At 28.9% G+C, this 27143-nt stretch overlaps 14 protein-coding genes and 2 non-coding genes across 16 annotated transcripts; 12 read left to right on the forward strand and 4 right to left on the reverse strand.

Annotated features, from left to right (window-relative positions):
- Positions 1-4584: 4584 nt before the first annotated feature.
- Positions 4585-5289, forward strand: VNE69_01270 (ribonuclease H2 subunit A; the record flags this gene model as incomplete). The annotated part of the gene is made up of 1 exon (XM_065472405.1): positions 4585-5289. One exon carries the CDS (start codon positions 4585-4587, stop codon positions 5287-5289), a length of 705 nt encoding a protein of 234 aa, XP_065328477.1.
- A 368-nt stretch (positions 5290-5657) lies between these two features.
- Positions 5658-6170, forward strand: VNE69_01271 (transcription initiation factor TFIID subunit 8 (TAF8); the record flags this gene model as incomplete). The annotated part of the gene is made up of 1 exon (XM_065472406.1): positions 5658-6170. The coding sequence occupies one exon, from the start codon at positions 5658-5660 to the stop codon at positions 6168-6170; it is 513 nt and encodes a 170-aa protein (XP_065328478.1).
- Positions 6171-6302: 132 nt separating this feature from the next.
- On the reverse strand, positions 6303-7001 carry VNE69_01272 (kinetochore protein (Spc25); the record flags this gene model as incomplete). Its single annotated transcript, XM_065472407.1, has 1 exon — positions 6303-7001. One exon carries the CDS (start codon positions 6999-7001, stop codon positions 6303-6305), a length of 699 nt encoding a protein of 232 aa, XP_065328479.1.
- A 423-nt stretch (positions 7002-7424) lies between these two features.
- Positions 7425-9431, forward strand: VNE69_01273 (DNA mismatch repair protein MUTL; the record flags this gene model as incomplete). The annotated part of the gene is made up of 1 exon (XM_065472408.1): positions 7425-9431. One exon carries the CDS (start codon positions 7425-7427, stop codon positions 9429-9431), a length of 2007 nt encoding a protein of 668 aa, XP_065328480.1.
- Positions 9432-9694: 263 nt separating this feature from the next.
- Positions 9695-11416, forward strand: VNE69_01274 (ABC transporter; the record flags this gene model as incomplete). Its single annotated transcript, XM_065472409.1, has 1 exon — positions 9695-11416. One exon carries the CDS (start codon positions 9695-9697, stop codon positions 11414-11416), a length of 1722 nt encoding a protein of 573 aa, XP_065328481.1.
- A 337-nt stretch (positions 11417-11753) lies between these two features.
- Positions 11754-13508, forward strand: VNE69_01275 (ABC transporter; the record flags this gene model as incomplete). The annotated part of the gene is made up of 1 exon (XM_065472410.1): positions 11754-13508. One exon carries the CDS (start codon positions 11754-11756, stop codon positions 13506-13508), a length of 1755 nt encoding a protein of 584 aa, XP_065328482.1.
- A 793-nt stretch (positions 13509-14301) lies between these two features.
- On the forward strand, positions 14302-16026 carry VNE69_01276 (ABC transporter; the record flags this gene model as incomplete). Its single annotated transcript, XM_065472411.1, has 1 exon — positions 14302-16026. One exon carries the CDS (start codon positions 14302-14304, stop codon positions 16024-16026), a length of 1725 nt encoding a protein of 574 aa, XP_065328483.1.
- Positions 16027-16113: 87 nt separating this feature from the next.
- On the reverse strand, positions 16114-16186 carry VNE69_01908. Its single transcript has one exon. It is a non-coding gene; the product is annotated as a tRNA-Asn (tRNA).
- A 70-nt stretch (positions 16187-16256) lies between these two features.
- On the forward strand, positions 16257-19538 carry VNE69_01277 (DNA-directed RNA polymerase III subunit (RPC2); the record flags this gene model as incomplete). The annotated part of the gene is made up of 1 exon (XM_065472412.1): positions 16257-19538. The coding sequence occupies one exon, from the start codon at positions 16257-16259 to the stop codon at positions 19536-19538; it is 3282 nt and encodes a 1093-aa protein (XP_065328484.1).
- A 109-nt stretch (positions 19539-19647) lies between these two features.
- On the forward strand, positions 19648-20640 carry VNE69_01278 (integrator complex subunit 13 (INTS13); the record flags this gene model as incomplete). The annotated part of the gene is made up of 1 exon (XM_065472413.1): positions 19648-20640. One exon carries the CDS (start codon positions 19648-19650, stop codon positions 20638-20640), a length of 993 nt encoding a protein of 330 aa, XP_065328485.1.
- Positions 20641-20863: 223 nt separating this feature from the next.
- VNE69_01279 (mediator of RNA polymerase II transcription subunit 31 (MED31)) lies at positions 20864-21163 on the forward strand (the record flags this gene model as incomplete). The annotated part of the gene is made up of 1 exon (XM_065472414.1): positions 20864-21163. The coding sequence occupies one exon, from the start codon at positions 20864-20866 to the stop codon at positions 21161-21163; it is 300 nt and encodes a 99-aa protein (XP_065328486.1).
- A 12-nt stretch (positions 21164-21175) lies between these two features.
- VNE69_01280 (ubiquitin) lies at positions 21176-21409 on the forward strand (the record flags this gene model as incomplete). The annotated part of the gene is made up of 1 exon (XM_065472415.1): positions 21176-21409. The coding sequence occupies one exon, from the start codon at positions 21176-21178 to the stop codon at positions 21407-21409; it is 234 nt and encodes a 77-aa protein (XP_065328487.1).
- A 101-nt stretch (positions 21410-21510) lies between these two features.
- On the reverse strand, positions 21511-21592 carry VNE69_01909. The gene has a single exon. It is a non-coding gene; the product is annotated as a tRNA-Leu (tRNA).
- Positions 21593-21900: 308 nt separating this feature from the next.
- Positions 21901-23325, reverse strand: VNE69_01281 (phenylalanine-tRNA ligase alpha subunit (FARSA); the record flags this gene model as incomplete). The annotated part of the gene is made up of 1 exon (XM_065472416.1): positions 21901-23325. The coding sequence occupies one exon, from the start codon at positions 23323-23325 to the stop codon at positions 21901-21903; it is 1425 nt and encodes a 474-aa protein (XP_065328488.1).
- Positions 23326-24282: 957 nt separating this feature from the next.
- On the forward strand, positions 24283-24687 carry VNE69_01282 (uncharacterized protein; the record flags this gene model as incomplete). Its single annotated transcript, XM_065472417.1, has 1 exon — positions 24283-24687. One exon carries the CDS (start codon positions 24283-24285, stop codon positions 24685-24687), a length of 405 nt encoding a protein of 134 aa, XP_065328489.1.
- Positions 24688-24955: 268 nt separating this feature from the next.
- VNE69_01283 (exocyst complex component (SEC6)) lies at positions 24956-27031 on the forward strand (the record flags this gene model as incomplete). Its single annotated transcript, XM_065472418.1, has 1 exon — positions 24956-27031. The coding sequence occupies one exon, from the start codon at positions 24956-24958 to the stop codon at positions 27029-27031; it is 2076 nt and encodes a 691-aa protein (XP_065328490.1).
- Positions 27032-27143: the final 112 nt, after the last annotated feature.

Consider the following 27143-nt stretch of genomic DNA (forward strand, 5'->3'; position numbering starts at 1 on the left):
TGTAGTTTTCTTACGTTTTTAATGGCTTTTCATATGAACAAACCTTGCACTCTTTGCATACCTCTTGTACAATACTTCTTAAGATATTAAAGTAAAATTGCTGATACAACTCATATAGACGATTGTGTCCATGTAGAGTTTGTATTTCTTTTTTCAAGGAATGAACCATACTCTCTACAACTACTATTTTTTTTGCGAGCCAGAAATATCCCCCAAAAAAGAGTATATTATCTGCAAAAAGGTGCTTTTCGAGTCTTTTTATGGCCCATGCCTCACTTGATTGTCAATGATTGCATTAAAATCATGTCATTGCAGTATTTTCACATGAAGATCATACTCTTCTTATGTTTGATTCCTTTCATTATAGAACTTAAAAAATTATTTACAAAAAAAAAATTTTTTTAATTTTCTAATTTATTTTTCTCAAGCTATATAGCATAGTGGTTCATTTTATGACTTTGTCCCTATAACATGTTGGTACGATTTTCAATTGATAAAAAGTAGTGCAAAGAAAAAATAATTATTGGCAACAGAACTAATTGTAATGTTGTAAAAAATTTTGAAATAAGATCTTAAAATTAAAATAAAAAAATCATACAAAAAAATACGGAAACCCACCCGTTTCGGGTAACCTTCGAGGCTAGTGACATTCATTTTACGAAATGTACAAAGAGGAATAATTTAGTTGAATAACAAAGAAGAAAAGTTATATAAAAATTAAAAAAACCAAAAAAAAATAGAGTTCCAGATTGTAATAGATCATGGTAAATGCAAAATTTTATCTATAAATAATTCGTCTGTTTATTTTCCTTGGCACCTGTAGATATTAAAAACAAATTAAGTAAAATGATTGTTTATTCAAATTTATGAAATCATACCTTATAAGACTATACAATTGTATGACTTTTGAGTAACACATAAATACTACCAATTATCTTCAATAACTTACACATTGTTTTAGATCAATGTATGCTCCAAATTTCAATTTAAAACCTGATTATTAAAATTTTAGAAATTTGCTACAAATCATTAAAAACTACTAAAATGAGTATCTATTCATTCTAAAAAACAAATAAATATGTTTTTGGTTATAAGAAAAGAGTAAATTGGACAGAATAATCGAAATAGATGCCACATCACAAGAAAATCTACAGCAAGTAGAAAATTATATGTTAAGCAAGTATGATGGGCTAAAGATGCCCAAACACCCTGGTCCCTCAGATGGTGTTCACTTTATTTTTTCGAACCCCAAAATTGATGTGCAAAAAAAAGGAGGAGCAAAAAGGAGACAAAAATTCCTAGCAACTTAAAATATTAAAAATATAAAATAAATATATATTTGAATACAGAATTTAATCTTAGATTCGTTTATTAGTCAAAAGACATTTTAATTATATTTTCGTTCATATTTTTAGAATTATTTCTTTTAAAAACAAATAAGTTTATTCAAGGCGTAATATGTTTTTTGGTCCTATATCTAACTGGGATTCCAAATTTACAGCTGCCCACATTCCTTCGATGTGGCTAGTGTGTACACCTGTCGTCAAATATACAAAACCAATAGAGTGGTTTACAGTAAAATGTCTGTATATGCCAAACTTGGAAAGGTTTGCGTATCCTTTCTAACAATTTGTATATATGCTTCTTCCTGCTTTAATATATTTGAGAATTACACTTTCTAATGTAATTGCCTTTCTATTGTCTACTTCTATTAACACTATTTTTATATGTGTGGTCCTTTCAAACATCCCAAGAACCCATACTCCATCGACTTTATGTCCTCTATTTTTTTTACCGAACTTAGATTCGTCTATTTCAACTATGATGTCTCGCCCACTAATCATTTCATTGCTTTTTAGGTCTTTTGTAATGTTTTTTTATCGTTCTATATACCGCCTTTTTACTTATTGATAATATTTTAATTATCGTTTAAGCAGGGGTATTTTTTATAAATAGAAATTTTGCTTGCCTTATTTGTAACCAACTTAATTTTGTTCGAAAAAAGGTTTTTTATATATTAAAGGCATTTCAAACCTACATCTTTTTTTACTACATCTTAGAAGATGTTGTTTATCTGTTGTCTTTTTCATAGTTCACGACATTTTGGACAAAATATCTCTAATATGCATGATTCTATGCATCTAAGCATGATTTCTTCTACGTCTTTATATTTTTCTTCTGACATTTATTTAAGAGTAGGGGCAAATAAACAAAATTTAAAGTGAACTATGAAAAATTTTATAGGCTCAAAAATCATGTATTAATAAAGATGAGATGGACTGCCTGGGCCAAAATTAAATTATGTATTCAAATATATATTTATTTTATATTTTTAATATTTAAAGTTGTTAAGAATTTTTGTCTCCTTTTTGTTCCTCCTTTTTTTTGAACTTCAATTTTGGGGTTCGAAAAAATAAAGTGAACACCCTCTGAGGGGGGAGTTTCGGATCTTTCCTCCGTATGATGCCCTTGCGAACGTTCTGGGCATAATATATGGTTTTAAAACAGAAATAATATCCTTCATAATCACTTGGGACGGTATAATGACTGATTTCACAAATCTTATACCACAAGGCTCGAACTCCCTAAGAAGGTAGAAGCGTACATCCAGATGATCACGCTAAAGAAGACGCTATAGAGCATTTATCTGGACTAGTGAAGGAGAGGAGACGAAGCCGATGTGGAAAAAATTATGGAGCAGGAGACGCTAACGCGGAAACTATCCTTGTTAAAGCAGAAGTATAAACCACATAAAGAAGGCCCTAATTATATATATATTTGGTTTTAAGAACAAAATATCTAGTCTTTCCAACAACAACAATAATTGCTATAATTAAATTTAAATAATATTCTAATACTTATTTTTTTTGATAATAGCTATCCAATGACTGTTATAATTTCAAGAGCATTTGCATTATATTATCTATTTACATATATAAATAAGATAATTAGCCTTTTTTCTTAAATATGAACTGAAATGCGAGAAGCAAAGACCCCAAAATCAATTTATATCAAAATATCATGATAACCCAAATTAAAAAAACAATTCTTTTATACTTTTTGCACGTTTCCATCTTTCACATATTTAACAACCTCTATCTTATTTATGGTTTGCAATGTAAAAAAAGATAAGACTCGATATATGCTTGACTAAATCATATTGCAAATACCAAACCAATGTTATGAATGATATTATGTAAGAATAAACAACTATATAAATAACTAATATTTTCATTTAAAAAGGTTAATATAACATATCTATAAAATTAATTTAAGCAATTTAAAATGCTTAAAAGAGCAAAGGTATTGCACTTTTCTTATCTATTCATCTAAAAACCCAATGAAGTACTAAAAAGAACAAATAAGTTTTAATACTGAAAATTTTAATAGCCAAATCTATTATCTTTAGTGTACAACATAAACTGATGTAAACATTTTCACAATAACAGAGGGCAATTTAGATTACGAAAAAATTAAAAAAGGCACAAAATATTGTTACAAATTTGGGCTTTACTTGAACACATATTACAAAAAAAAACATTTTTAAAAATGATTTATAATAAATAATACATTTGGGTATAAATATTATCTTACTTACTAATTACTTTTCACAAGCTATACTCACAATTTCCTCTAAAAGTTCCCGGAGATCCTCCTGAAATCTACGCACTGTACTTTCAAATACTCCTTCCTGTTCAGTATCAGGCCCATGTCTGATTGACATAGTTAGGCTTTCTAAAGTCATTTTAAGGACTCTTTTCTGTATATATACTTCCGTATTGGATTCTAATCGGAGCTCTTTGATATGCGAGCGGTGGAAATTAGCTACTATTCCCAGTAAGTCATCAAATAAGGAATAATTTTTGGCTTGTATTTATAGAGAGAAGTCACATAATTTGCAAGCAAGTCGTATTTATGTTTCTGCCGCATGAAGGTTGTTAAAGCTTATGATTCCAACTTCAACATGATCAAATTTTTCCTCAACTTGTCCACAATTAGTATATCAGGCTTGTTAAACTTTATTTTGATACTTGAATATATCCTAGTGTCAACTCTTATCTCAACATACTCATTGGCTACACATTCTTGGACTGAATGATTTCTAATTCTTTAAGCACGGAATAATCCATACGTCTTACATAACTGCATGTGTATGCATCGCAGTGGCGTCTCATGCAATATGTGAAAACATACGATCGGATGGCCATATAATCTAAAATGATTTATAATAATGTTTTATTGTCAAATATTCTCAAATTTTTTTTTTTGCGATGTAAAGTTTTGATTGTTCCTTGCCGCTCTGGGCGTCTCGACTTTTGAAAGCAGGGCGTAAAATCAAAAGTTTTGTTTTTTACTGGCAAAGAAGTTCATATCGAAAAATGCCCCCTAAATCATATAAATTACACTAGATATTATATAGTTTTCCTGTTATATTTATCAATATCTATCTTTTTTACTCCTTGATTAATAAATTCGGCCTTCTTTTTGGTATTTTTGAATTTTTAAATTAATTATGTTTATAATGTTATATTCTATGCTAACTTATTTATTATGTATCTTTTGTGTTCATGTTTTGAAACCCCAATGGATAAAGATATCAATTTTGCTCAATTACAAAAATCTGACAAAAAAGTCATAGTCGGCATTGATGAAGCAGGCAGAGGCCCTGTTCTCGGATACATGGTTTATTGTGCGATGGTATTTGAAATAGACAATATTCCTAATGAACTAAAAGATTCTAAACAGTTGACAGATAAATCTCGTCGGCGGCTTTTTAGTCAATTACAAGACTATAATTTTGCCTATAAAGCTCTACATCCCAGTAATATTACAAGTAGGATGCTTTCCCAAGAAAACTTGAATAATATTTCTTGGTTTACAGTAGTCGAATTATTAACATTAGTAACTGATAAATATTCTAATATAGAGTGTATTTACGTCGATACTATCGGAAATTGCGACCAATTAAAGCGTTTTTTGGAGCTTAAATTTCCCAATAAGATTGTCGTAGAGCCGAAGGCTGATGTAAAATATCCAGTAGTATCTGGAGCAAGTATAATTGCCAAGGTTGTGAGAGATGACGCCCTGTCCAAATTTCCGGGGAATTTGGGGTCAGGTTATCCTGGGGATCCTAATACTAAATTATGGCTGAAGAATAATATCAATGAATTATTTGGATGGGGCTCAAGCGTGAGATACACATGGGCCACAGTAAAAAACATGTTAGGTTATAATAAATCGCGCCATTTTAGTGGACGACTGGCGGGATATTTTATGCATAGTGAATAACTTAGCCATTGCAAATAGAGTAGTTATTTACCTGACCTACATTCTTTGGCCTTTCTGCGTTCAGATGTTTGGACCTTCACTTAAAGTTATTTTTTTCTGTAGATGAATGCTGTCTTTTGTGATTTGAAGGGATTTCTTTTAAGTCGAATTTAAGCCTAAGTTCAGTTTTATCACAATTTTTCGTCTATAAATTTTATGCTAGTTTTAAATAAACAAAAATGTTCCAATTCAGTTTATGCTAAATTTAAAAATTTTTCAATTTATTCGTCTATGAATTTTATGCTAGTTTTAAATAAACAAAAATGTTCCAATTATGTTTACCTCAATTTAAAAATTATTTAAATTTCTTGTCTTTTTTTTAACCCCCAATGGATGAAATTTTAAATCACGTAATAATCCAAATAATAAAAGAAGTGGGTTACGAGTCGGCAAGTAAAAAGGCCATTTTACTCCTAGCCGACTCTCTTAAAGACCAAATTTCTTCAATCTTGAAAGTTTTACACTGTCACACTTCCCACACTTCCAGACAGAATTCGAATATGTGGAACTTGTTAGAAATAATGAGCTATAAATATTTGATCTTTCAAAGTAGACCAAGCCGAGTGTATTATCCTATAAGTCAAGAAGAGCCCTTAGTGGACTTTAAAAGTCCCCTTTCTACATATTTAGAGAGATACATTCACATTTACGACTTTATGCCCCCTTTCCCCCCTACGCACACTTTCAGGCAGACACTTGTAAAAAATAAAGAGAAAGAAGATAAATCAGAATTAGTAAAAACAAGATTAGAACAGAGTTTAAGATCAGAAAGGAATTTATTAAAATTAATAAAGAGCTCAGGATCTCTACCATCATTTGTGAATTATCTCTACAAAAAATAAGCAACAAAAAAATTAAATGAGAAATGTCAAAATTAAATGAGAAATGTCAAATTTAAATGAGAAATGTCAAATTTAAATGAGAAATTTATAGTGTAAAAATATTAGAAGAATAAATTTCTACTTTATTTTTTTTCATTTACAATATTCCTTGACAAATTCTTTTCTAATTTCTTTGATCAAATCAAAGAACTTTGTTTTATCTTTCAAACACAATGAATATCTTTCTATGCTCATAATCTTAGGATAAATCTCCACAATATTGTAGCCATCATTAAAATCTAAAACAACATAACACTCAAATGACTCATCTCTACACAATTTATCAAACAAAACTTTGATTTTATTCCCATCGACAACTTGGAAATTTATTCCTAAATATTTTCTATATTCCAGAACTTTATTTAATAATTTCATCTCTTTCGTCTTATTTAACTTATTTAATGTGTCAATCTTCTTCTTTAAGTCTATTACCAAATTCTTCTTACTTTCTAGTGCCTTTTTTATATCAGAATTATTTATTTCTTGTTTCTCGATTTGGCCTCTTAAATCCATATTTTCATTTTCTATAATTTTTAGATCTTCCTGGTCATTGTTGATTAAATTTATAATAAAATTCTTCTCGTCTAATAATTTGTTATACTTGTCTTTTAGGCTTAGATATTTTTTATTTGATTTTGTCTTTTTATTCTCAAAATCAAAGTTTTGTAATTTTATATCATTTTTCATTTGTGAGACGGCCTTTTCTATTTCGTTTTGGTTTAGTTCGAATTCGTGTTCTATGTCATTGATAATGTTTTTAATTTTATCGACGTTTTTTAATTCTTCGACCATTTTAAAATGGGCAAAAAACAAATACAAAAGATTAGTGGACACTCAGTTCAAGAGATCATGGAAAACATATTACAAATACCATATTCTTTGTATAATGAGAGGTTTATAATTGACACTTGTCATGTCTTTAAGTAAAAAATTATTTTGATATTTTTGTAAAAAACTTCTTAGACCAGGCAAAAATGTTGACTACGAAATCAAGAAATGTAAATTTAACTAACGCGATATAAGTTTTTAAAGACTACATTGGTAGAATTTAACATTTGAATAGAAAGGTGAAGCAGAAATACACAAAAAAAAAATATTCGTCTCAATAGACATATTAAAATTAGATTTTACAAATAAATCTCATTTATTTCAGTTAATTTTTGGCGGGAGTTTTTCCCTCCACTTCCTTTTTAAATTCTTGATGTTTTTTCATTAATGTTACTCAAATTATCCCAAGAAACTTCTGAGTTTATAAAATCCCAACAATACATTCAAAACACATTCACAATAGTCAAAGAACTAATAGAAAACTCTCTAGACGCGAAATCAACCCAAATCAAAATATTTATAGACGACGAAATGATAAAAGTAGACGACAACGGGTTTGGTATAAAAGACTTATCAGAAATAGGAAACGAAGGCTACACTTCTAAAGAATTAACAACTTTCTATGTTTTAGGCCTCAACTCCGACTCATCAAATTTATCTTGTGGGTACAGAGGCCTGGCACTCTGCTCAATAAAAAACATGTGTCATTTGGAAATAACAACAAAACATCAAGATCATACGACAGGATACAAGAAAATATTGACTACTAATCAAATTACACCTTATCCAAGAGAACGAGGCACGAGTATAAAAATAAGTAAAATTTTTTATAATTGTCCTATTAGAAAAAAACTTAATAAGAAAAATATATCAAGAGATTTGAAAAATATTGTCAGTTTAATCGACGGGTATAGTAAAATTTATAAGACTAGTTTTATAGTAAAATATAAAGGAAATATTATCAGTAATAAAACGGGTTATGAAAATTTAGAAGAATATTGTAGAAAAAAGTATAAAAATATATTTGAAGATTCATTATACAGTGAAAACAAAGAATATTTCTTGTTTTTGATACATCAAAATGGAAATAACGAAGAATCAAATATTTTCTGCGGGAGAAGATTAATAAAATCAAAAAAAATTACAAAAGAAATAAAAAACAACTATAACTTGTTCCACCAAGGGACGCCGGTATTCTTTTTACAATTAAAAACTCAGAGCGATTTTAACATCTCGCCTGATAAAAGCGAAATTTTATTGGAAAATGAGACTGATATAATAAACAAGATTAAAGAAGATATAGTAAAGCATTTTAGTAATCAAATGGAAATTAATAATACTAGTGTATTTGAGAATAAAAAATATAAAGTGAGCGAGGAAGAAAATATTAGTAAAAAAATTAAGCAAGAAAATTTACAAATTGAGAATACACAAGAACTTATAGATGAATTTATAAATGAAAAGATACAAAGACAGCATGAGATAATCAATGAAGAGACACAGCCTCAAATGGCGACAAACAATAAAGAGACACAAAAAGAACCTGAGATAAACAACATTATAATAAAAGACCACGAATTAAGAAAGTATGAAGAAGATTCAATCTTGCAAAAAATAGAAGAAAACGGCGAAATAAAATCTAATGAAACAAATCCCTTCATCCTTGAAACTCCTAGAAGTTCTCATTTCCAAGACAATTTAATAAATCTTCCTAATGATATTGAAGAATCAATATTAGAAAATTCAGACGACTTCGTCGTAAAAGACACAAGTGTCACGACTTTAATTTTGGAAGAAACAATCTTCGACTTTATCAATCCAATCACCTCTGAAAATATAAATATAACTATACACAAAAAAGATTTCTACGATATGGAAATCATAGGCCAATTCAATAAAGGTTTTATAATTACAAAACTACTAAAAAATAATAAGTCATATTTAATAATAATCGATCAACACGCAGCAGATGAAATTTATAATTACGAAAACCTTAAACTTACTACTAAAATCATAAAACAGAAATTAATTATTCCTATAGAATTGGATTTGTCGCCTATAGACATTTTATATATTGAAAATAATAAGCAGATTTTTAATAATCACGGGTTTGAAATAGAAAACAATAAATTAAAAACTTTGCCAATGTTTAAGGATCAAGAATTTAATGTACAAGATTTTAAAGATCTTTTAGAAAATATTAAAAATGAAGAATATGAAATAGACAAAATTCATAAGATATTGGCGACTAAAGCGTGTAGAATGAGTACGATGGTGGGGGATAGTCTTAGTAAAAATGGTATGGAGAAAATAGTAAGAAATTTAGGGTCATTAAAAAAGCCATGGAATTGTCCCCATGGTAGGCCGACTTTTATGGTAGTGGATTGTATCTAGAAATTGGTATGTTTTATCTCTGCTACTTAATATATATATTAAAGGTTAGTATGCATTTAATAATTAAATATATAAACTTAATGTCTATTTTATTATTTCTTGATAAAAATATATTTCTATGGCTATCTACAAATCAAAAATGCTTAAAATTTTTACTTAAATTAGTTCTAATCATTTTTTACTATGGTTTATTTTTTTTGTTTATATTGATTTTTAAAGTTTTGTTTAATTTCTATAACTTTGGCAAAATTTTTTATACCCTAATGAAAGAGAAAACAAACTCGGAAATATTGTATGATACATTTGTAAAATATTGTTATAATATTTTATACATTAGATACATCATGGGTCCGATTTTAATCTCTACTATCATAGCCTGTTATTTGGAAGTTCAGGCAAGTAATACTTCAAAAAACATAGCAGAAGATTTTACTAATAATGTAAGTGCGGGATTGAACATCTTCTTATATTGTTTGTTCTTACTTTCATCTATAATTCTAAAACAAGTAAATGAAATGGTCTTTAGTGGACCAATACAATATCTCTATAAAATAGTAGGAGTAGAAGCTTTTTTTCATTACATTTCATTGGATTTGGAAAGTTTTAATAAATTGGGAAGTGGAGAAATACAAACAATTATAGAAAGAAAAAGCAGAGCATACGGGGATATTTTAGAACTTACAACTCTTTCCGCTATTCCTACTGTCATTATTGTTGTTATGTCATTTTTTTCTGTATATAGCAATCTAGGTGAACAGGCTTTGTACGTAATGCTAGCGACAAGTGGGATTTATGTTTACTTTACATTTATATTTTCTATATGGAGAAATAATGTAAGAAGACAATGTAATAAAGCACAAGACAAGTTATCAAATAAATTACAAGATTTTTTAGCCAACCACGAAACTATAAAAGCATATAACACTGAAGACGGGACTATAAGTTATTTTGATGAGACGCAAAAACCTTTTGAATACTATGGAATCAAATCGCACAGAATTCTGTATGCATTATTTTATTTACAAAAAATGACTTTTGCTATACAAGCTATTGTAATTATAACACTAGGATCATTTGGATATTTCCCAATAAAATTATCATCACAACAGCTTGTATATTACATTTCTATTAGTAAAACACTTACCAATTCGCTAAATGAAATGGGAATGTTGTACACAAGATATGTGCAAGGATTTCTTAATGCTAAATCGGGATACTACGATTTCAAGGAAGATAATCAAGTCGACAAAATTAGAGAAATAAAATTTAACGACAAATTAGAATTCAACAATGTCTCATTTACATACGAAAATAGGCCGATACTAGTTGATGCGAGTTTTCAAATTAAAAAGGGAGAAAGAGTTGCTATTATTGGTAAAAATGGTACTGGAAAAAGTACCTTAATGAAACTTTTAATGAAATTTTATAAATGCGAAGGTAAAATTCTCGTTGATGATGTTGATATTGACGACGTATCAGACAGAGGATTAAGAAAATTATTTTCATATGCGACGCAGAATACCTTTTTATTTGATAATACTGTAAATTACAACATTTCTTACGGTACGAATAAAATATCAGATCGTGACATTTTAGAACTAGCGAAGAAAATCGGAGTCTATGACTCGATTTTAGAATTGGGCGATGGATTTCAAACATCAGTCGGAGAAAGAGGAAGACTACTTAGTGGCGGAGAAAGACAAAAAGTCATGCTCATGAGAGCATTATTAAAAGAATCGGAGATTGTCTTGTTAGATGAACCTACTTCTGCATTGGATAAAGAAACCGAATTAGAAGTGATGAATTTTATTTTTAATGAATTTAGAAATCATACTTTTTTAATGATAGCACATAATTTAGAATTGTTGTCATTATTTGATAAGATTTTATATGTTAATAATCAAAAAATTAAAACTATAACAGATGTGAAGACTAAAATCAAAGAGGATCCCTCTTATTTTATGGATATTTTATGTAATGAATAAATTTGTATACTAAAATTTTTTTTTTTTCATATTAAATTTAAGTGCTGGAATTTTCGCATATAACGATTTATGTTGAGAATAGTAAACATAAGGGGTATTTAATAATAAAATTGCTATTTATAGTTATCCATCAATTTGTTTTTTCGGAAATAATATAAAGGGGCGTTTATATAAAAGGAAAAAATCCACATAATAGGGGGTGTTTGATTTACAAAATTTTAAAAAAAAACTTTTTAGTACGTTTATTTAAAAGTTCAACGTCAAATTACATTTTTATCAATTAACTGTTTTTAGTAAACAAATAATCTCAATAAAATACTTGACCCTTTATAAATTAATGATTATCTCAAAAGTCGAAGAAGAAAGTCAAATGAAATCTAAAAATCATCCAAGAGTATCCAACTTTACAATAATCAAAGATGTTATATTTAATGATATGATGAAAAATTCTTTTATAAAATTTTTAATAATTCCGATAATAATTACTACTGTAATTTATACTTACATGGAAGTTAAAGGCAGCATGTTAATTACAGAAATCAATAAAGTCATAAAATCAGGAAACAAATCAACAGATATCCTTAGACATTACTTTCTTTACTTTTTTATTGTACTTTTATTGAGTGAAATTAATGGCGTCGTATTTACAGGAGTCGTCCAATACATTTGTAGAATTACAGCAAAATGTAATTACGAAAATTTTATTAGTTTACCACCAGGTAAATTTAGAAAATTGGGAAGTGGAGAAATTCAAACAATAATTGAGCGAAAATCAAAAGCGACAAGTGAACTAGTAGAAATATTTATAATCACGTTATTGCCTATTCTTTTAAAAATGAGTTTTGCTTTGTATGACATTTCAAAAGTCATAGGACCTTTGGCGGGACTAATTATGGGAATTTGTATAATTTCTTATTCTATAATAACATTTTTAATTTCATTAAAAAGAGCTAAAATTAGAAAAGAACTAAATAAATCGGAAGCAAGAGCAGTGGATAAATTGCAAGATGGATTATCAAATCAAGAAACAATATATACTTACCAAACATTTGAATCGGAAGTAAACCGATATGATGCTGTTTTAATAGAAAATGAAAAAAAGACCAATGATCTATGGCGAATTTACTATGTTCAAAATTTTTTACAAAGACTTATTTTTATGTTTCAAACTGTCGCTATAATTTATGTGGGAATGTCTGGTCATTTAACAAATTTAATTACAACTGAAAAATTCATTTATTTTATTTCTTTGACCGGAACTGTAGCTGGAAGTCTAACAAATGTAGGATATTTATACACTAGATATTCACAAATTATGGTTAGAATAAGATCTACCCATGACATTATGTTAAAATCAGCGAATATAGACACCAAACAAAAGGATATTAGGCATTTTCAAAGTATCATTTGTAAAGATTTGTCTTGTTCTTACGATAGCAAATTAGTTCTCAAAAATATCAATTTAAAATTTTTTAAAGGTGAAAAAATCGCCATCATTGGCGAAAATGGTTGCGGTAAATCAACCTTTTTGAGAGTACTTCTTGGTTTTGTTGATTATGAGGGAGAAATAATCATTAATGATGAAAACATTAATAATTGTAGTTTAAAAAATATCATTTCATATATTCCACAAAATACAAATTTGTTTAACGAAAGTGTGAAATACAACATAACGTATGGTTCAGAAAACGTATCAAATGCCCAGATTATTGATATATGTAAAGATTTTGGTATGTTTAGAACAATAACTAATTTACAATATGGATTTGAAACTTTTGTTGGAGAAAAGGGAATATTTTTTAGTGGCGGCGAGCGGCAAAAAATTTTATTAATGCGGGCAATACTAAAAAAATCTCCCTTACTTTTTTTAGATGAGTCTACGTTTGCATTGGATCAGAAGGCCAAAAATAAAATAATGGGATTTTTATTAAATGATACTACAAAAACAGTTTTAATGGCCATCAATGAAACTGAGGTATTAAATAAATTTGATAGAATATTTTTTATTACAAATAATAACATAGAGATAATAGATAGTGAAGATTTTAAAAATGGGAGATATTCAGATGCGCTCAAAGATTTTGTTGAATAAATTTTTTTATCTATGAACTTTTCTATGAACTTTGTATTTTTTTTAAATTGATCAAAAAACCAACGTAGCGCGAATGTAATACAGTCATTAGATGCAGAGAGAGACGAGGATCTAATATCAGCAATCTATGTCGTCATCTTAATAAACATATTCGTCGACAAAGCAACTTTTTTATAAAAACTATTAAAAAAGTATTTTAAACTTAAAATATTTAAAGCACGTTGTTATATAAAGCAAACATCATACAAATATGAAAAATGACGAGTTTATTGGTTTTTTATTAGATCATAAAGAAGATTGTAACAAGAAATTATATCAATTGGCAGCTTTAAAATCGATAATTTAGTGGGTAAAATTTATCACGTCATTAGATACATAAGGCTTCATTTTTTAACATCAAAAAATTAATACAAGGCCAGGTAATAGCTCTAATTGTAATTTTTAATCAGTTTTTTTACAATCAAAGCCTTTTGGATAATCTGATGCCATTATTGATAAAATATTAAAATTGAAAAAATGAATAACGCATAGGTATACGATTGATATCCTTTTCGTAGACACTATAATGATTTAAAACATAGTCAAAATAAATGTTTTACATTTGTTTATTTCATTTATTTGTTAAATATTTAAAATTATAAAAAAAGACAAAACTGCCTTTTCAATAATTTTACTAAAAATTTGTTCTTAAAAATTCTTCAATTTTTTATAAATTTTTTTTTTCAATTTCAAACATTTATTTTTTTTTCGTTTTATCTTATTGAATAAAAATTACATTTTTACCCAAAACAAAATGAAAAAGATTTCAAACACGGAAATTATCAAAGACATTCTAATGAATAATCTTATAAGATCCGAAGCACTAAAACTCATAGTAATACCAATCCTAATATCTACAGTAATATATTCAATCTTAGAAATTACAATAAGTAACAGACTAAAAGAATTAAACGCTGCTGTAGAGATGAAATCGGGCGAAATATCCGCACTGAAAAAATATGTAATACAAATTTTGATAGTAGCAATTTTAACCGAAGTAAACGGATTTGTGTTTACTAGTGTTGTTCAATATATTTACAGAACTATGTCTAAATCATCATTTAGGTTGTTTGTCAGTCTCCCGCCAGCACAATTTAATAAATTTGGTGGCGGAGAAATTCAGACTATCATAGAAAGAAAATCAAGATCAGCAAGTGAACTCATTGAAATTTTTGTAACTAATTTGTTGCCGATCATTTTAAAAATATCGTTTACTTTGTTTTCCGTTATTAATAATATGGGCAGTTTTGCTGGTTATATAATGAGTATATGTGTGTTCATTTACGGAGCACTTACGATTGGAATAGCGATATGGAGAGCGAATATAAGACGAGAGCTTAATAAAGCAGAAAATAGTACCTGTAATAAATTACAAGATAGTTTGATAAATCATGAGACTATTGTAACTTCTAGAACCGTAGAATATGAAGTACAAAAATACGACGAATATCTAATGAAAAATGAAAATATTTCCACTAAATTGTGGCGCGCCTTTTATGTTTTGAATTTATTTCAAAGGATAATATTTTTACTGCAAAGTTCTTTAATAATCTATGCCGGCTTGTTAGGTTATTTGTATTACGATTTATCACCAAGTCAGTTATTGTTTTTAACGTCGATCGTAGCAACTTTGGCTAATAATTTAGGCAATGTGGGATATTTGTATACTCGATATACTCAGGCTATTATAAATGCAAGAGCTACATATGACACAATATCTGAAATAAAAGAAGAGATAAAAGACAAAGAATTGTACGGTTTCAAAAAAAATATAAAATTTTCTAAAATTTTTTTTAATTATGAAAATAGAAAAGTTTTTGAAAACGTAAATTTTGAAATAAAAAAAGGTGAGAAAATCGCGATAATCGGCAAAAATGGCAGCGGTAAATCCACATTAATGAAATTATTCCTTAAATTTGAATCTTATAATGGTAGTATTTTTATAGATGATATTAATATACAAGATATAAAAGAAGATTCTTTTAGAAATTTAATAGGTTATATACCACAAAATACATTTTTATTTAATGAGACAGTTAAGTATAACATAAAATATGGACTTGAAAATGTAACAGACGAAGAAATATTTTCTTTATGTAAGAAATTTTGTCTATTTGAAGTATTTTCTAATCTTGAAAATGGATTTGACACGAACGTAGGTGAACGAGGAAAATTATTAAGTGGTGGAGAAAAGCAAAAAATTTTATTAATGCGCGCAATGTTGAGAAAAAAAGAGATAATGATTTTAGACGAGCCTACAGCAGCTTTAGACAAAGAATCAGAGAAAAATATTATAGAGTTAATTTTAGAAGATAAAGAACGAACAGTTATGATGATTATCCATAATTTAGAATTGGTTAACAAATTTGATACGATTTTATACATTAACGATAAAAATATTCAGAAGTTTAAACCCGAATTAGTTAACAGGCAAGATAGTGGTAAAGATTTTAGTGAAGTGGTAGATATAAAAATATAAATTAAATTTTTATTATTAAAAAAATTTATTAGTGTTCTCATCATCTAAATATATATTTACAAAATTCATTTTTTTTAAAAAAATATTCGCTCCTGGAGAGACTCGAACTCTCAACCTTTCGGTTAACAGCCGAACGCGCTAACCATTGCGCCACAGAAGCTTGATAAGCTTCAAGAACAAGTTTTTATTGTAACAAAACATATTAAAATTAAAAACCGTTAAACCGTCTAATGCAATCTGAAAAAAGTAAAGAATTAATAAAAATTTTTTTTAAAGAAAAAGGACTAGCGAGACAACATATCGAGTCTTTTAATTATTTTATAAATCACGATATAGCAAATATAGTTAAAGCTAATGACATTGTAGATTCAGATATTGATCATACATTTTATTTGAAGTATACTAATGTCAGAGTAAGCATGCCAAGTTTAGAAGAAAACATGATTAAGCACACGCTGTACCCGATGGAATGCCGACTTAGAGATCTTACCTATGCCAGTAATCTCTACGTTGACATAGAATACGTAAGAAATAAACAGATTTTAAAGAAAAAAGATGTATTTATGGGAAGAATACCAATAATGTTACAAAGCGACAAATGCCTACTAAAGCCTAAAGATAATCAAATTAAATTAAGCGAAGAAAGCCGAGACACTAAAATGTTCCTTTCTCAAGAATGTCCATATGATATTGGTGGATATTTTATTGTACGAGGAATCGAAAAGGTCATTTTGATACAAGAGCAATTATCAAAAAATAGAATTATAATAGAAAACGGACCAAAGGGATTTTATTCGTCAATGACGAGTTCGACTCACGAACAAAAATCCAAGACGTCTGTTATTTTGAAAAATGACTGTTATTATTTAGTAAATTCGTCTTTTACTGAAGAAGTGCCAGTTATAGCAGTCATAAAAGCTTGTAATATGATTTCTGATCGCGAAATTGTAGAATGCGTCGGCAAAGAATTTTCTGATTTGATCACTTTAAGTTTTGAAGAAATTTACAAACAAAAAATTCACACAGCCAAACAGGCAGCTTTATACTTGTCAGGCTTTGTGAAATTAAAAGCTGATGCAGATAAAATTGAAGTAGTCAGAAATTTGCTAGTAGAAAAAGTCCTACCTAATATTAAATTCGAAGGTGTCGATTTGAAAAATAAAGGTATAATGATTTGTCTAATGATTAGAAGATTAATTTTTACACAACAAGATATTCTCGCCGAAGAAGACAAAGATTTTATGGGCAACAAAAGATTTGAGTTGGCAGGCCAGCTACTTTCGATTTTATTTGAAGATTCGTTTAAGAAGTTTAATTGGGAATTAAAAAGATCAATAGATAAAATTTTGACGAAAAGATCGAGAGCTCAAGAATTTGATGCTCTAACTTTTTTTAATTTACAGACTAATATCATAACTTCAAGTATGCAGAGAGCGATATCTTCCGGTAATTGGAATTTGAAGAGGTTTAGAATGGACAGAAGTGGTGTGACTCATGTTTTAATAAGGCATTCTTACATTAGTGCGGTGGGAATGATGACAAAGGTAAATTCGCATTTCGAAAAAACTCGGAAGATCAGCGGACCAAGAGCTCTACACACAAGCTCATGGGGCATGTTTTGTCCCGCTGATACGCCCGAAGGAGAGTCTTGTGGGTTGGTAAAAAATCTATCACTTTTGGCCGAAGTTACAACTGACAGTGAACTTGAGCCAATTGTCAAAGTTTTAAGTTATTTGGGTTTATTACAAACCAGTTTACTTTATACGTACGAGTTTAGTAGGAAAAATATGTACTTGGTTTTTTTAAATGGCGACATTTTTGGAGCTACTAAAAGCTGTCAAAATTTAGTAGATAATTTCAGGAAATACAGAAGAAAAGGAGTGATTAACAAATACGTGTCGATTTATATTGACGAGAAATTGAAGAGTATCAATATTGCGGCCGATAATGGTCGGCTTTGTAGACCTCTAATTATTATTACAGAAGAAATTAGGAAGAAATTGCGTACTAATCCAAATGAATTTATTATAAGCGATTTAGAAATGAAATACAAGTCATTTGACGATTTAATTGAAGATGGTCGTATTGAATATTTGGACGCCAACGAGGAAAATGATGCTTTGATAGCCATGAAAATAGAAGATATAAATGAGAAGACTACACACTTAGAAGTAGCGGATTTCGCCATTTTAGGCTATGTTGCAGGCTTGATCCCATTTCCTAATCATAATCAGAGTCCTAGAAATACTTACCAATGTGCTATGGGAAAACAAGCAATTGGCTACATCGCATTAAATAGTAGAAAAAGATTCGACGGAATAAATCTGCAGCTTTCTAATACACAAAGACCTTTGACTACGACTCAAATATTAAATATTACAGATTATAATAAAATACCCGCGGGCCAAAATGCCATGGTGGCAGTCATGAGCTATTCTGGCTATGACATAGAAGACGCACTGGTCGTCAATAAAGATTCACTTGACCGAGGATTCGCTCGGACAGAAGTTTACAAAACAAATACTTTTGTACTTAAGAAATACGCAGACAACAGATCGGACGTCCTTCTAGCCGATCCTAAAAATCATGTCTTGGACAAGGATGGAATTGGCAAGCCGGGGGAACTTCTCGTAGATGGTACAATTTATATAAATCGAAGCTCGCCATGCGACGAAGGATATAAATTTTCGGGTGGAGTTCATAAAGGCGCTCCTGTGTTTATTGACAAAGTTCTTGTCACCAAGTCAGAAGACCAAACATTAATAAAAATTTGTCTTAGACAAACAAGAGTGCCAGAAATTGGAGACAAGTTTAGTAGCCGACATGGTCAAAAGGGAGTTGTAGGCTTAATCGTCCCACAAGTCGATATGCCATTTACAGATTCTGGTATGGTCCCAGATATTATTATGAATCCACATGGATTCCCTTCGAGAATGACAGTAGGCAAAATTATTGAATTATTGACAGGTAAAGCGGGCGTCATAGGCGGAGGAATTTCCGACGCTACAATTTTTAAAAAAAATGAAGTAGATTTGGCCTGCGAATTACTAGTAAAAAATGGATTTAATTATGGAGGCAAGGACTGTTTTTACAGTGGCACGTCTGGCGAACCACTTTACGCTTATATTTATTATGGTCCAGTTTTCTATCAAAGGCTCAAGCACATGGTCGCCGATAAAATTCACATGCGAGCACGCGGCCCGAGGGCGATTTTGACGAGACAGCCTACAGAGGGCAGAAGTAAAGACGGAGGACTGAGACTAGGAGAAATGGAAAGAGATTGTCTAATTGGATACGGTGCATCTTCTTTGATAGTAGAAAGGTTGATGGAATCTTCTGATGTTTTCGAAACATTTTGTTGCAAAAATTGTGGTATTTTAGTTTCTAAAAAAGGGTGTAATGTATGTAATGACGTCAATCCGCTTTCGATTAGACTTCCTTATGCTTGTAAACTTCTTTTCCAGGAATTGATGTCTATGAATATTTTACCAAAATTGGAGTTAAAAAATTAAATTTTAGATAAAATTTTTAATTTTTTTTTGTTTAAGATAAAGGCTATGGTTGGAATAATTTAAATTTGTAAAAATTTTAAAATGCCAAAACATTCGATTTTTTTAACCCATGATTTTACAAATTGCCTATTCACAGTCTTTTGACATTGAAAACATAAAATCTTTTTTTAAACTTTTTTCGTCTCCCGAAGATAAAATTTTATTCAAGGAAACGCACATTGAAGTTTCAAACGTAAAAAAGACTAAAATAGAAAAAGATTTAGAAACTATAATTACTAAAATCAATACTAAGGAATCTATAGAAGTTTACACTATCGTAGTGAATTCTTCTATAATTTTTTCATTTTTTTCTAAAGATGAAGTGAATTCGCAGGACGAGATTCCTTCTCTTCTTTGTAGACACATTGCTTACCATTTTGGGTTCAGCGAATGTCGATGCGGTGGATTTACAGTAAAAAATAAAGAAAATAATAAAATCCAAGTAGAAGAAACAATTTACATTAAAAATGATGTTAATTTTATTATTCCGTCGTCTTTGACATTTGTCAAGTCTGATAAAAGGACAAGAGAAGATTCTGTAAATTTTAATTTTAAAAATGAGTTTAAGACGACTTCGTCTATTTTGTATTCAATTTTGTCTTGTAAAGAAGTGCATTTCAAATCAAATGACGTTTCTTTTTGGCTCAAAAGAAATGAAACATCTTATGTAATTTATTGTGATAAAAAGAACGAGAACATGTTCACGAGGATATGTGCGGACAAAGAGACAGAATTATCAAATTTCCTGGTTCAGAATACAAATTCGATGGCTAAAAAATTGACTAAATTTTATACAAAAAAAGACTTGAGTTTTTTAAGCACTTTTATGAGTAAAAAGAAGACGTTTGAAAAAGAGTGCGATTTTTTGTGGTCTTTTTTATGCGTCGTGCCAAAATTTGACGATAATCGCGACGCGATTACAGAAAAATTGACTGAGATTTTCAGGAAAATTAAGCAAGAAAAACACGTAAGAAGAAAAGGCGAATATTTAGAATTGAAAGAAGAAAGATTTGTAGATAGTTTAAAATTCAATTCTTTAAAAAGATTTTATTATCTACCATGACAATAAATTAATCTAATTATATTAGACTAAATATATTTTTTGATTTTTCATTATATTATGTTGAAGAAAATTAACAAGCAAAAGGCGTTTATTTATTAAAATTATAAAGGCACCAGCGTATTAACTTTTTTTTAGAGAGTTTCAATTCATTTTTAGCAATGTTTTAGATTTTTTAAGCATTGCTAATAACATTTAAAATAAAAAACTTGCATTTTTTTTACCCATGCCCGATAAAACTTTTGAAAAAGAATTGGAATTTGTTCAATTACTTTGCAATCCTGATTACCTAAAGTGGTTATATGAACAAGGCTATTTTGAAGACCAATCATTTATAAATTTATTAAATCATCTTGTTTACTGGAAACAAGACAATTATAAAAGATATCTTACTTATCCATACTGCCTAGAAATTCTCGGCATTTTGCTCAAAGATGACGTAGTCCAGATATTAGAGGACGAGTCTTTTTATGCTAAAATTGCCCAAGATCAACTTTTATCATGGAAAAGTAGAAAAAATGAATAAGAAAATACCCCCATGAAAATAAACGTAAAAACATTGTCAGGGGAAGATTTAGAAATTGACATAGATTTGGGGGCGACTGTGCTAGATTTGAAGAAATGTATAGAATTAAAAGCAGGGATTTCTGTGGAACAACAAAGACTAGTTTATAATGGGAAATTGATAGAATCAAATGGAGACTTATTGAAAGATCAGAATTTACAAAATAGGAGTGTAGTTCATATGGTGATAGCCTACAGAGGAGGATAAATAAAAAAGTAAATGTTTATTAAATTTTTATGCAAAAATAAAAAGGGTGCAAAAATATAAAAATGAGGCTAAAATATAAAAATTGTGCAAAAATATAAAAATGGTGCAAGTAGGATTTGAACCCACGCCCTGTTACGGACTGGAGCCTAATTCCAGCGCCTTAGACCACTCGGCCATTGCACCTTGTAAAATAAGAAATATATATTAAAATTCTTCTGTAAGTTTTGTATGATAATTAGATCGATTTATTGAAAAACATCAATGTAATTAGAAGAACTATTCATATTTTCTACGTGCAACCCTTCATTGATTTATGTTTTGAAAGGTTTTTAGTTTGTCAAAACAATACGAAAAGTTAAAATAATTCCAACACAAAAAAAGAAAATTCATTTTATTTTTACATCTTAAAGTTAACACTATCTGCTTTTAAATGATTAACCTCAAAACTTAAAAAATATTATAACGTTAAATTTTTGATAAAATTTTTTTATTTATTTAAAATAACAAATTTCACTTTTCTTTATAAAATCAATGTCGACCTTAGGCCCGACTAAATCCCGTATATTTGTAATTCCGTATTTTATCATAGTCGGCCTTTCTAACGACAAACCAAATCCAATCGCCCTGACATCTTCATCAAATCCCATAGGCCTCAAAACTTCTGGCCTAAACATTCCAGAATTTCCTACTTCAATCCATTTCCCTAGTCCTTTATGATACCCAAATACTTCCATACTTGGTTCTGTGTATGGATTAAATGCCGGCTTATATTTTATATCTGTTATACCTAATTTCTCAAAAAAACTTTTCAAATATCCCATGAGATTTCCAAGTGTCAGGCCTTTCGCCACTATCAATCCTTCTACTTGATTAAACTCTGCTAAATGTGTCGCATCTAATGCTTCATTTCTAAAAACTCTGTCTATAGAAAACATCTTTGTGGGCTTAAACTCGCCTTGAGCAAGTTCATACATCTTTTTAGCACTACATGCTGTAGTATGAGATCTTAAAATATTTTTTTCAGCTTCTTTAATGTCCCAATCTGCAAAATGGCCATCAGATTCAAAATCCCCAAGTGAATGAATTTTTTTTATTTTTTCCAAATAATTTTTTGGTATCTCTTGAGTCTTCGAAGGCGCTTTCATAAAGAAAGTGTCTTGTAGATCTCTTGATGGATGATTTTGAGGCTGAAAAAGACTATCAAAATTCCAAAATGATGATTCTACGAATCTATTAGTTTCCATTTCAAAAAAACCCATTTCTAGAAAAATTTTTCTAATTTCTTCTCTAACTTTCATCAGAGGATGTAAACCGCCCTGTGACGGTACAATGCCTTTTGTATTAAAATTGTATGGCTTAAAATTCATATTTTTATATTCTCCGCTAATTATCATTTTTGCCGTTAAATCCGTTATATAGTCAGTATTAATTCCGAAATTTGGTCCTTTGAAAATTGTATAAATAACATTTTTAGATTGGGCTATTAACTTCCTCTTTTTTAAAATATCAATGCTATCTTTATTGAATATTTTATTCTTTATATCTTGGCACATATTTCTTATTGTGTCTGTTATATTATCAATATTTCTATAAACTCTGTCTCCTTCTTTCTTGATCCATTTATTTTTAAAAGCATTTACTTTACCAAGTTTGTGTTTTTCTAATGTGTCTAAATCCATACCTTCTTCGGTGATGAGATTGTATAAAACAAATTCGTAACTGCCATTCTTTAAAATGTTTTCCCCTTCATCTGTGAGATTATAAGTTAATTCTTCGTCGGAAGTAAAAGAAACAATTTCTTTACTCGTAAGACTGAGAATAACGGGAAATATTTCTTGAGCAGATACTTTTAGATCCACTGAAGTTATTGATTCATGAGTTTTTAACGAGTCTAAGATTTTTTCCATCAGAGACATTTTGAGGGGTTTAGATTTTTTACTCATAAAAAAGTGAAAACTAGAACAAAACTTTGAAAAATTTTTACTATATGAATTGATAAAATATTTTTTATATTAAAAACCGTTAATACTTAAAATAAAGTTAACTTTAAAAATAAAATTTTTCTAGTAAAATTCAGTACTTGTATGCAGGCGCTAACATAGTAGACAGTATTCCCAAGGGTCTCGGTTTTTAGTTCTCAATACAATCTTTAATTATAATTTTTTTTTGGTTGACACAGTCATCTGAAAATATTTGCCTCTAATATGATAGTAAATTTTATGACAACGACTTAGAAATGCAATTGTTATTTGCGTGTTTTGATGCAAAGGCATCATAGTAGACATGACAACTTATCTTGACTGAGAAAGAATTTGTCAAACTATAAAGTAACTACTACTTCTAAAGAACGACCTAGCATATTTCGAGAAAATTTCTAATGAACGGGGTTCTAGTAGTGTATGGCCTGTTGTCGGCCCTGTAGTAAAATTTTTACGGGAGGTAAATCAAAAATTTATCAAGAAGAGGCGTATAAGCTATAATTGACTAAACAATGTAAGATTAGCTTAAATATAGATAAAATATTGTCAAAATTTTAATCTTTATAATAATACGGCTGTTACAAAAGTACCGTAATTTCGTCAATATAGATAAATCAATTAACAATTAAATAATTTTTATTTCTTAAGCAACAAAGTTCGCTGATATATGTCATAATTTTGTTAAAATAAAATTTTAATATTTATGAGATCTTCTCTGTCATCTTTTTTCATATTACAATACTTAAAAAAGAAGATAGGAAGCTTTTATTTGATGATTATCTGACCATGAGCACATTCAAATATTCACTTCCTTACTTATCTTTTAGTTAAAGCTGCTGTTTCAAGTGCTATGTTTCATATGCACCCTATAAAACATTTAATAACCCTTCTTACATGCCTCTCAAAAGTATAAATATTGAAGAACTCGATACTGTAGTAGATGCTCAGTCTACTTTATTACAGTGTAAATCGTGTCAGGACATTTTGTACGCCGATAAGATGAGAAAACATTCCTGTTTAGTCGAAATGAAGAAATTAAAAAAACAGCGCAAAGCAGCAAATGAAAAAAATATTCATGGTGTTCTTGAAGACATAAACGATACTAATAATGCGCAGCAGGAGATTCTCTTGACAGACGAAGAGAAAGAGAAGTTTAATAGTCCGGCGTATTTAAATTATATTTTGGATATTAAGCCAGTGGTATCATTTCATTATAAAATGCCCAATTTGTATAAGGCGATGATGAACATTAAAAGAGTGAAGAATGTAACAAATGAGAAAACTTTTTACAAAAAATAAAGTAAAATTAAAATATGAAAATTAATATATATTTTTTAATATGAGCCTACCTTTGTTTAGGTCTTTTTTTTGCTTATAAATAATTTTTTGCAAAGGTAAGAAAATGTAATAAAATATTCATTTTAATAAATGCCCAAGACGAGAGCCATTAGACTAAGAATAGTTTAAATAAAGATTTAAATATAGTACTTGCTCATACATGAATTTTAAGAAGGAAATTTGACCTAAGTTGGTTTTTACTATTGTTTATTTTTTTTCTTTCCCCCGTATGGAAAAAAGGGTATTTGACGAATTATCAGACAAAATTAAATATCCTGGCGATTTGCAAAGTAAAATAGAATCCATCTCGGCAAATGTTAAGGATCTCTTTTTTTATAATCAAAATTTATTATCAAATAAAATGTTAACTTCTCATACGCTTCTTAGAGATATAGAAAAAGAAATCGAAAATATTGAAATTACTTATAAGGAATTTTTATCAAATAAAGACAGAAAACTGAAGATATTAAATGATTTTCTTGTACTTATAAAAGATTACAAAACTGTAAAAATGGTTTGTCAAGCACATTCAAATTTATTAAAAGTGAAAATGTTCACTGAAAAAATGGCCACGATTTACGAGTCAGTATTTGACGAAAATTTAGAAATTTATCATTCTAAAATATTTGATCTAGAAGATTTTATGTACGAATTAGAATATTTTAATAAGGACTTAGCTCGGGATGATTATATAGAAGTAGTAAAAGCTATTAGTCATATAAAAAAAGAAATATTGGATTTTAACTGTAAAATCTTGGAATTGGGCGAAGATTTTATTGAAAATTGGGAAATATTACCAAAAGTTTGCGAAATAATAAAAAAAGAAGAAAAGCGCGACGAGATCACCAATTTGGTCAAAGAAGGCGAGCACAGCTCAGATTTAATCCCTAGAGAAATGTACAAATCATATAAAAAATTTTTAAAAAGAACAAATAAAAATTTACAAGAAAGATTAAAAAACAGTATAAAATCAAGTATAAGAAATAAATTTAATAAATTAGAAGAAGAAAGTCAATTTGTAAAGAAGTTATATTTTGTTATAGAAGATTTAAGAAATATTCAAGAAAAAATCGATCTTCATTTTTTCAATTTTGACGAATTTCTTAAAGAATATCATTTAAATTTAAAAAGATTATTGGATTCTCGATCAAATGATCTTGACGCCGGCGAAATTTTGGCCGTGATTGAGTTTGTCACAGATTATTACGAGAATGTCGAATCGACATTTAAAAAAATCGCAGATTCTTTAGGAGACAAATTATTGGAAAATGAAGATGAATTATTAGAAAGATATTCGAAGACAGCAGAGCAAAAATTAAAAGAATGGATTTCTAATATTACAAAATTAGAAATTAATAAGTTTTATCTTAGAAATGAAGAAATTTCTAGAGATGAAGAAGATAAATTAATTTCTCCTGGTTTTGTTAGTCTTTTACAAATAATTAATATGCAATTAGAGCCTATTTCTTTTAATAAGCGAATATTTGCGCGAATAACCAAGACGATAATAAAAAATTGTAACATTTTTAAAGATGAATTAATAAATGCCATGGAGAAAGATTTTAGACCTTCCGTAGAGTTAAAAAGTAAGGCAGGGTATAAAGATTTCTGCATTATGTTCGGGAACAGTGGCTTAAAATTGACACAATACATTACGACTTTACCACAGTGTCAATCTCCTGAAATCAGGGAATTAGGAAATACTTTTATGAATATTTTAAAAGCTTCAAATTTATATTTGTCGAGATTTATTTTAGAAACTTGCCAGCCTGTGACGAAAGATATTTTTCTTACAAAATGGTACGAAGAAGAAATCGTCAAAATTTTAATTTTGACGATTAAAGATTTCTTAAAAGATTACGAGTTGACAATGAGTGAATATTCATTTATGACTTTTATACATGAACTTACTAATTCTATAAGCTTGATTTATATGAAACAACTTGGAAATAAAAAGGCCAAGATTTATGACCAGTGTAGCTCGAGACTTAAAAGCGACTATATTAAAATTAAAAGGACACTAGATGAATTTGGAGAGAAAGATGATGTAATGAGTGGACTTAGTCCACTCCTGAAAATTATACCTTTGATTGATTGTAAAAGTGTAGAATTGTTTGTTGAAGAAGTCAAGTCTCTTCAGTTTGTCTTTCCTGATATTAATAGGAAATTTATAAAGACGATAATAACGAAAAGACGAGATTTAACAGAAGAAGAAAAGAAAATATTTGTAAATCATCTTAAAGAATGTTTTGGGGAAATTTTACCCACAGAGAAGACGATATTTAGTAAAATGTTTGGAATTTAATAAAGAAGTTGAATTTTTTATGCATTTTTGTCAGATAAAGTGGAATTTAGCTAAAATTTTGACTTCATGCGTAAATTTATGCATAAATTTTTTATGCATAATTTTTTAAATT

Source organism: Vairimorpha necatrix, chromosome 1, assembly GCF_036630325.1.
Source record: "Vairimorpha necatrix chromosome 1, complete sequence".
Lineage (NCBI taxonomy): Eukaryota > Fungi > Microsporidia > Nosematidae > Vairimorpha > Vairimorpha necatrix.